At 39.2% G+C, this 8,819-nt stretch overlaps 1 protein-coding gene across 8 annotated transcripts; it reads left to right on the top strand.

Annotated features, from left to right (window-relative positions):
- The first annotated feature begins 314 nt into the window (after positions 1-314).
- Positions 315-5,409, top strand: RNASE9 (ribonuclease, RNase A family, 9 (non-active)). Of its 8 annotated transcripts, none has more exons than XM_011976175.1 (5): positions 315-372; positions 883-917; positions 1,605-1,656; positions 2,545-2,580; positions 4,422-5,409. In XM_011976175.1, coding segments are annotated over exons 4-5 (630 nt in total). In that variant the 5' UTR covers positions 315-372; positions 883-917; positions 1,605-1,656; positions 2,545-2,579; the 3' UTR covers positions 5,051-5,409. The 8 variants fall into 8 exon arrangements, with proteins under 8 accessions (XP_011831565.1, XP_011831564.1, XP_011831567.1 ...); XM_011976174.1 differs by having other exon boundaries at positions 2,545-2,655; XM_011976177.1 differs by lacking the exon at positions 883-917.
- The last annotated feature ends 3,410 nt before the right edge of the window (positions 5,410-8,819 follow it).

Raw genomic sequence — 8,819 nt, 5'->3', positions numbered from 1 at the left:
CTGTTGGGTTTTAATTGTGTAGTTTTGCCTTTACTTCTGAAAGAGGACATGTGTTTCAGGTAGCCAATCAGAGTGCCCCACATCCTTGGATTTATTCATGTGGCAGAAGCATGGCCAATCAGAAAAGTTATTTTCCATGTTGGGTGAAGATGGGAGAAAATGGCACTTCCTACTGTGACCCTAAATATAAGGCCACAAAGGGGCAGTCATTCCATGGAGAGACCCTACGCGAGAATAAAGTGAATGTACAAAGGAGAGTAGAGTGGGAGAGAGTAGAAACAAGAGTCTAGTCAAGAATTTGATTTCTGTCTCCTGCCCTACCTCTTGGACTTCCAACTTCTGTGAGTCAATACAGTGCCCCTTGCATTTAAGGTAATTTGTTTGGAATTTTTCTCACTGTCAACCAGGGAGTCCTACTACTATAATATTATATCACAAAATATTTAATATCTCTAAATTTTTAATTTTTTTCTTTTTTTCTATTCTCTTTGTTTCTCAGATGATCTAAAATTTTATTGATTAATAAATTTGTAAATTCTGGAAAATAGCCCATTCTAAGAATATACAATTCTATGCACATGAAATACTGAGTGTCTCAATAAATATTAGCTCTTGTAATAATAATTATTGTTGCAATGTTTATTGTCATTTCTATAAATACATCAGACTCATTTTAACCTTTCCCTTTCCCACCTTTTTGGATACTTGTATTTTAAAATTTCAGTTTTTTCCCCTTTTAAGTAAAATTTGCTGTTTGTCTTTCAATATAAATTATTGCAACTTAGAATTCTAGCTATTGAAATGCTAGAGGAAAGTATCAGCTATTCTTTTTATTGTATTTCTCAAATTTTCCAAAAAATTATAACAATTTCTTTCTGACAGAAACATCTCATCACACTTTCATCAGCACTGAGTTTGTAAGTTATTATAATTATTGTCAATTTAAAAGATTTAATTTAGTTTTTCCTTTTGTGATTAAGGCTATATAATTATTATATGATCATGATTTATTGATGCTTCATTATATAAAGTGTTCAAAAATTTTGTAAAAAATTAATTTAATGTAAATCAGTTTTAAATTTAAATTTTAATCTTAAATTTAAAAATTTAAAATACCACTTAATAATCCTTCTGAAATACATTGGTCCACCTACAAGCCCATTACTTATTCCAATCTTTTCTTTTTACTGTAAACTTCTTATGTGTTGTTTAAATACAGAGTTCTGATCTGGGGCTCAGATTTTAGGAAGAGAAACTAGATAGACAACCTTTCCAAGGCCTTTCTCAGTCTGCAAATCTAAGTTGCGATAAACCTTCCAAGCAAGTTTAAAAACAGGGAGGAAAAGCAGGGACTTGAACAGGTATTTGTGTGCCCATGTTCATAGCAACATGATTCACAATAGCCCAAAGGAGGAAGCGACTCATCCCATTCTTCTTCCAAGAACATTTGCTGAAAAGGCCAAACATTTTCCCTACTGTTTTCTGATGTTTTCTTTTTCACAAGATCATTTTAATGCCTATTAAGAAATTCCTTCTTCAACTTTAGTGAACTAAGAATCACCTTTAAATTTGTTTAAAATGCAAATTTCTGGATTCATCCACAGAAATTTCAATTAGTGAGAACCCAGGAAAAACCAAGACGCCTACATTCCCCAGGTAGGCCAGGAGTTTCTGCTGTGTGACATTACCAGGCAAAAACTTCAGAAACACTGAGTGATCTTGTTTCAACACTATTTGTTGTGTGTTCTCCCTCCCTCCCTCACTGCCACCCTGTCTCTCTCTCTGTCTCTCTTTCTCCCATTTACTGTTAATCCTCATTTCTACCACCTGTCCCAGGCACCCTATAAACTACTTTCTGTTTGTCTTCGTAGTGAACATTTGAATAAGGAGAGGAATGAGTGTAGATTGCTTTATGAGCTATCAAAATGTTTCACAAAATGATAATAAGTACAGGTACAGTGGAGTGCACCTGTAGTCCAAGATGCTTGGTAGGCTGTAGGAGGATTCCTTGAACCCAGGAGTTCTGAGTCAAACGAGGCAACATTGTGAGGCCGTGACTCTTAAAAAGAAACAGTAAAATTATAATAAGTAAAACAGCATATTATGGCACATCAAAACAGAAAAAAAGTGTTCAGAAACAGAATTATGAAATATAGAAAGTAGCTTTTAAAATTAGACATGAGAGAATAGTTTTTTCCCAAATAATTGATGCTGAGATTATGTATAAACCATGTGAAAAAAGACCACACTAACTTCTTACTATGCATTAAAATAAATTCCAGACGGTTGAAAGATTTCTAAAAATCTGTAACAGTAACAGAATGGAGTACAAAAAAAAATACACATACTTTGAGATGAGAAAGGATTTTGAGAAGAACGAAACCACAATTGAATTCATAAATCAAGAGTGAAGAAGGTTGCAGATTTAAAGAACAAGACAGTATTCTGGACAGGCCCTATGCATGTTCTTGGGCAGTAGAAAGGGCAGGGCCACAGCTGCCGGAATTCTGCTTCTCACACGTGTACTGTCCATGTTCTCTCCAGATCAAGATGTTGCAGAGGCTCCACGTTCTCGTGAGAGTATGTTCTGAGCTCTCTGGCCTGTCACCATGGGATCACTCTTCTGAAGAGACTTCCTGGAGGACACTGATGAGAGTGTGAAAGCAGGGATGGGAGGAAAAGCAGGGAGGGGAGGGACAGTGTGGCACATGGCCACCCCAGAGTGCCCATTCTCACATCACTATTTTACGCAGCTTTTTCTTTTCTTTTCCATTCTTTGCACTCCTATGCTCAACTTTCATATTGTCTCCACTTTCTGATGTGTCCTCCAACATCCACCTCTCTTTAATCCCATCATTCTCTAACCTTTCTACACACATATGAACAAACTCAGTATCCAGCCTAGAACAGGAGGTTGTCCATCTCCATCACTGATAGATCAAGGTCTCCAGGGAACGACTGTTAGAGAATCACTCAGGTTGCCACCAAGTAGGACTTCTTTTACAAAGAGCTTGGTAAGGTAAGAAAACTCAGGAGATTGCTTCTGCAATAAAACAGTTGGTGCTTCGTGGAGTGTGGACCAATTTGTCAAAGCACTCTAGGGGCTCAAATTCAGTTTTAAGATTGGCCATTTCAGTAGTCACTGTGTTTGACAGCCTAGAGAAGGAGGTACAGTCTAGCCTTAGGAAGGGAAACCAGACTGATAGAGGCCATAGAATACCAGCTAAGAACAGATGTGTGGAAATTAGACAAAAATAGGCTTGAACCAGGAGTCTGCCAAATCTAATGTAAGATTTTAAGCAACTTCCCTTCACAGAGAGATATTAATAACTTTACCTCCTTTTTGCAACTTTCATTGTTATAACAACAACAATGCTAAAAATAATATATTTATTATAGGGTTGTTTGGATGATGGTGATAATATACTTAAAGTGCTTAGTCTAGTGCTTGGCACGTAACTCCTCATTGTGCTAGCTATTACTGTGTATCATTGTTTTTAATTTAGAGTGACTTCAAGAATGTATTTTTATCCCAGCTGCTCAAAATTGAACCTTCCTTGATCCCTTTTCCAAGGGCATCTATGGTCAGAAAAACGCAAGAGGAGAAAGAAAGACACGGTTAAGGAGTTTTTTTCTTATCAAAGTGGAATGTTTGAAAGGGGAGGGTGGCTCTTTTCAGAGCAAGTTCTCAACTCCTGGAAACGGAAAAAGATGCATTTGTTTCAGACGGAAGAAGCATGTGAGCCTCCTCTCTGCCTCCCTCCCTTTCTCCTCACTGCTGTCTTGATTTCCTTTCTCCTTCCTTCTCTCCTTAATCTCTCTTTTTTTTTGAGGCGGAGTCTTGCTTTGTCACCCAGGCTGGAGTGCAGTGGCAGGATCTCCACTCACTGCAAGCTCCGCCTCCCGGGTTCACGCCATTCTCTTGCCTCAGGCTCCCTAGTAGCTGGAACGACAGGCGCCCGCCACCTCGCCCGGCTAATTTTTTGTATTTTTAGTAGAGGCGGGGTTTCACCATGTTAGCCAGGATGGTCTCAATCTCCTAACCTCGTGATCCGCCCGTTTCGGCCTCCCAAAGTGCTGGGTTTATAGGCGTGAGCCACCGCACCTGGCCTTTAATCTCTCTCTTGCTCCATTTCTTCCTTGTTTCCTTTTCTTCCTCCTTACTTTTATTTCTCTCCCTTCCTCATTCTCCTTCCTTCACCTTTTCTTCTCTTACCACAGCTCTAGGCTGAACTGTAGGCCTAGTAAGGTCATTTCTGTGAATAATTTAGAAGTATTCAGATCGATTATGAGTTGGCGATTTAAAAATGATCCAAAATCTTAGAGCCCAGAATAGCAATATGTGGCATAAATGTGCCCCTCACAGGAAATGTGAAGCAAGCACATTATCACAACAGAACATATCTCCTTATCTCTTTTAGTGTCTACAGGAAAAATGATGAGAACTCTGATCACCACACACCCACTGCTCCTGCTTCTATTGCTGCAGCAGCTGCTGCAGCCAGTGCAGTTTCAAGAGGTGGATACAGATTTTGATTCCCCAGATGATGATATGGAAGAATTTGAAGAGTATTTGGAAGAATTTCATAGGACAGGGCCCACCAGACCACCTACCAAAGAAAAAGTCGAAAGACGTGTCATTATCGAACCTGGAATGCCATTATATGATAGGGACTACTGTAATGAAGAAATCATGAGAAAAAATGTTTACCACAAACACCGTTGTGTGACAGAACATTACTTCCTCCTTATGCAATATGACGAGCTGCAAAAAATCTGTTACAACAGATTTGTGCCATGTAAGAATGGAGTTAGGAAATGCAACAGGAGCAAGGGTCTTGTAGAAGGAGTGTATTGTAATTTAACAGAAGCATTTGAAATACCGTGGTGTAAATATGAATCATTTTATAGGAGGGGCTATGTCCTTATCACCTGTACATGGCAAAATGAAATACACAAACTTATTCCTCATACTATAAATGATCTCGTGGAGCCACCTAAACACAGAAGTTTCCTCAATGAGGATGGTGTCTTTGTCATACCGCCCTAGCAGAGTGTTCTCTGAGAGCTTAGGGTGGGAGGAATAATCCTCTCCATACTGATCCTTATAGATCAAAGTTGAGAATGGTAATTTTGTTTCCATTCACTTTAATCACCCACCTTCCTTTATTCCTTTCCCAACACCTCACAAAAGCACCATAGCCTCGGTTCACAGACAGTGCTCTGAGATGTGGTCTCATGCAGGTCCCATAAGTTAGCATGCCTTGAATGTGTTATGGATACAGATGCCTGCAGTGGAAGGATAACTGGCACCAAGAGGAAAAGGAAATGGTTGCCTGAAATGTGCTCCGAAGACACATCCATGTGATTCTCTAGTTCAGCAGAAAGAATAAAAAGTGCTTCAATCTAGTGCACTGGCTCTGGGATGGTGATGTGGGGTTTCTCAGTTTGGAATTTTCTTCCTTGTGACACAATTTGGCACCAACAGAACTCAAATCCCTTTCAGCCATTTATGTAATACATCTTTCTAGGGCTGTGTGTGTGGCGATTTCACTTGTCTTATTCTTTCTTACAGGGCAATACGTAGATTCAGATGTGGGCAGCTCAGGATAAAGCCTTTCTATATTTAGGAAGGCAAATTCCCCAAAGGACATTTCTGTCGTCCAGTGTTATTTGTGTGAATTCCCACATCCTTACTTTAATTTAGCTTAGATGTTTGTGTTTACAAAATTACAAACACAGTTTCTCACTTTTAGAAATAGTCACAATTATCTACAATTATTTTCCTCACTTTCTAGTAGATGTGGCTGCCTCTGAGAATACATCACCTCAAGAGAGCGGCTGGAGGATCAGTCTGATGAAAGAAAAGGAGAAAATTATCTCCTTTTCTTCAACTTTCTTTCTTTCTTTTTTTTTTTTTTGAGATGGAGTTTCGCTCTTGTTGCCCAGGCTAGAGTGCAATGGCGCTATGTTGGCTCACTGCAACCTCTGCCTCCCAGGTTCAAGCGATTCTCCTGCCTCAGCCTCTCTAGCAGCTGGGATTACAGGCATGTGCCACCACGCCTGGTTAACTTTGTATTTTTAGTAGAAACGGGGTTTCTCCATGTTAGTCAGGCTGGTCTCGAACTCCCAAGTTCAGGTGATATGCCCACCTCGGCCTCCCAAAGTGCTGGGATTATAGGCATGAGCCACTGCGCCTGGCCTTCTTCAAACTTCTTAACATCATGTTACTATTATTGCTTAAAACTTTCTGAAACAGGGATAAATAGTAGTGATGGGGGATGGTAGGGAGGTGTCCATTGCTCTTTGCACGCTTTACCCAAGTCCAGTCTGTTAGTCTCCTCCCATTCCTTACCCCTATCTTTACACTCAGAGCTGAGCTCCTAGTTTATCAATAAGTTGATATAAGGAAGGGCCTAGAACTAAGGACTGCTAGACCCCATTTTAGTGTCTATGGGAGGAACACAGGAATTCAAGCTTCTAGGCACTTGTGATGGTTGATTTTATGTGTCAACTTGATTGGGTTAGGGGATGCTCACATAAACATTTTTTTCTGAGTTTAAGTGTGAGAGTGTTTCTGGAAAAGGTTAACATTTAATCCATAGACTGAATAAAGGTCTCTCTCACCCATGCAGGTGGGCATCGTCCTATCTGTTAAGGGCCTAAATGGAACAAAAAGGCAGAGCAAGGGCAAATGGACTGTCTCTGCTTGAACTGAGACATCCACCTTCTCCTGCTCTTGGACATCAGTGCTTCTGGTTTTTGGGCCTTTATATTCAGACTAGAACTTACGACATTGGTTCCCCAGATTCTCGAACCTTTGGGTTTGGACTGGAACTCCATCACCAGCTTCCCAGCTTGCAGATGGCAAATTGTGGGGTTTCTCAGCCTCAATAATTGTGTGGGCCAATTCCACGTGATAAATCTCTTTCCGTGTATCGATATATGCTCTATTGGTTCTTTTTCTCTGGAGAACCATGACTGATACAGCACCAGTCTTCATTTGGAGGCACATGGCTTTTCACTGAAATGTCTGAGTGAATAAGGTACCATCCAACTTTTAGAAATCTCCATGACAGCTTCTAAAACTCAACCTTTTGTACATGAGCTGAAGAAATTCTGCACATGGGCTAGCCTGGCTGTGTTCTACAGACCATCTCTCTGGGTCATGCTCATCTCATTGATCTTGGAGGTTATACAACATAAAATATATTTATAAGAATACAGCCAGGCACAGTGGCTCATGCCTGTAATTCCAGCACTTTGGGAGGCTGAGGCGGGCAGATCACCTGAGGTCAGGAGTTCAAGACCAGCCTGGCCAAAATGGCGAAACCCTGTCTCTACTAAAAATACAAAAATTAGCCAGGCGTGGTGGCCCATGCCTGTAATCCCAGCTACTCAGGAGGCTGAGACAAGAGAATCACTTGAACCCAGGAGGCAGAGGTTTCAGTAAGCCAAGATTGTGCCACTGCACTCCAGTCTGGGTGACAGAGAGAGATTCTGTCCCAAAAAAAAAAAAAAAAAAAGAAAGAGTGTGGTATAGTACAATAACTAAGACATGAAAACAATCACGATGAACTTTTCTTTCTCCAGAATAGAAAATCTGATCCAAATGCCTTTTAGAATTAGAATCGTAGAAATAGAATAAGGCTCATTTGCACAGATTTCCTCTGTAGTCTAATATTGCACAAGAAACCAAGACCCTGGCCCGTATCCACCAGATTCCCTATGATAAGTCCAAGCTGTAATTTCAGCTTCACTGATTATAATATTTCAAATAGTTATTGTCCAACATATATTAACACTCTATCCTCAATAATATCGAACTTCATTATTAAAATGAACATCGTATACGACTTTGACTCACATGACAATTTATTACTTATGCTAGCATTCCTTGAGATGATACCCCATTAATTATTTCAATTGTAGTAAAATATACCTGACATAAACTGACCACTTTAATCATGTTAAGTGTGCAGCTCAATAGCATTAGGTATATTCACATTGTTGTGCAACCATCACCATGATCCATCTCCAGAACTTTTTTCATCTTGCAAAACGAAAACTCTCTGCTCATTTAAATAATAATTCCCCTTTCAACCTTTCCACCAGTTTCTGGCAACCACCATTCTCCTTTCTGTCTCTATGAATTTGACTGCTCCGGATACCTCATATAAATAGACTCATACAGCATTTGTCTTTTTATGACTTGCTTATTTCACTTGGCCTGATGTCTCCAGGTTTTACTCATGTGTCGTAATTTTCTTCTTTTTCGAGGTTCAATAATATTCCCTTGTATGTATATAACACATTTTTTTTATCCATTCATCCACTGAGAATGCTTAAGTTGTTTTCACCATTTGACTACTGTAAATGTTGCTGCTATGAACATTGACAAACAAATATCTGTTTGAGTCCTTGCTTTCTTTTTTTTTTTTTTTTTTGGTGTATGTATGCATAAGTGAAATTGCTGGATCATATGGTAATTCTATTTTTTTTTTTTTTAAGAAACTACTATACTGTTTTCCACAGTGACTGAACCATTTTACATTCCAATCAGCAGTGCACTAGGGTTCCAGTTTCTCGAAACCCTCAATACTTCTTTTATGTATATTTAATAGCAATTTCAATGGATATGAAGTGGTGATGCAATATTAATTTTAAATTATACTTACTCAGTGAAAGAATGTAGGCAAAGCATTCCCAAGAGTAAGAAAAACTATCAACACAGCATTTTGTTTCCTAACCAAAATAAATGCAGCTGGTATTCTCTTTGAACATTTCTAATGTATATGATGTTATTGAATAAATAAATA

The sequence above is a fragment of the Mandrillus leucophaeus genome, unplaced genomic scaffold (assembly GCF_000951045.1).
Source record: "Mandrillus leucophaeus isolate KB7577 unplaced genomic scaffold, Mleu.le_1.0 Scaffold163, whole genome shotgun sequence".
In the NCBI taxonomy this organism is placed as follows: Eukaryota; Metazoa; Chordata; class Mammalia; order Primates; family Cercopithecidae; genus Mandrillus; species Mandrillus leucophaeus.
This window is presented reverse-complemented; position numbering and strand designations above follow the sequence as displayed.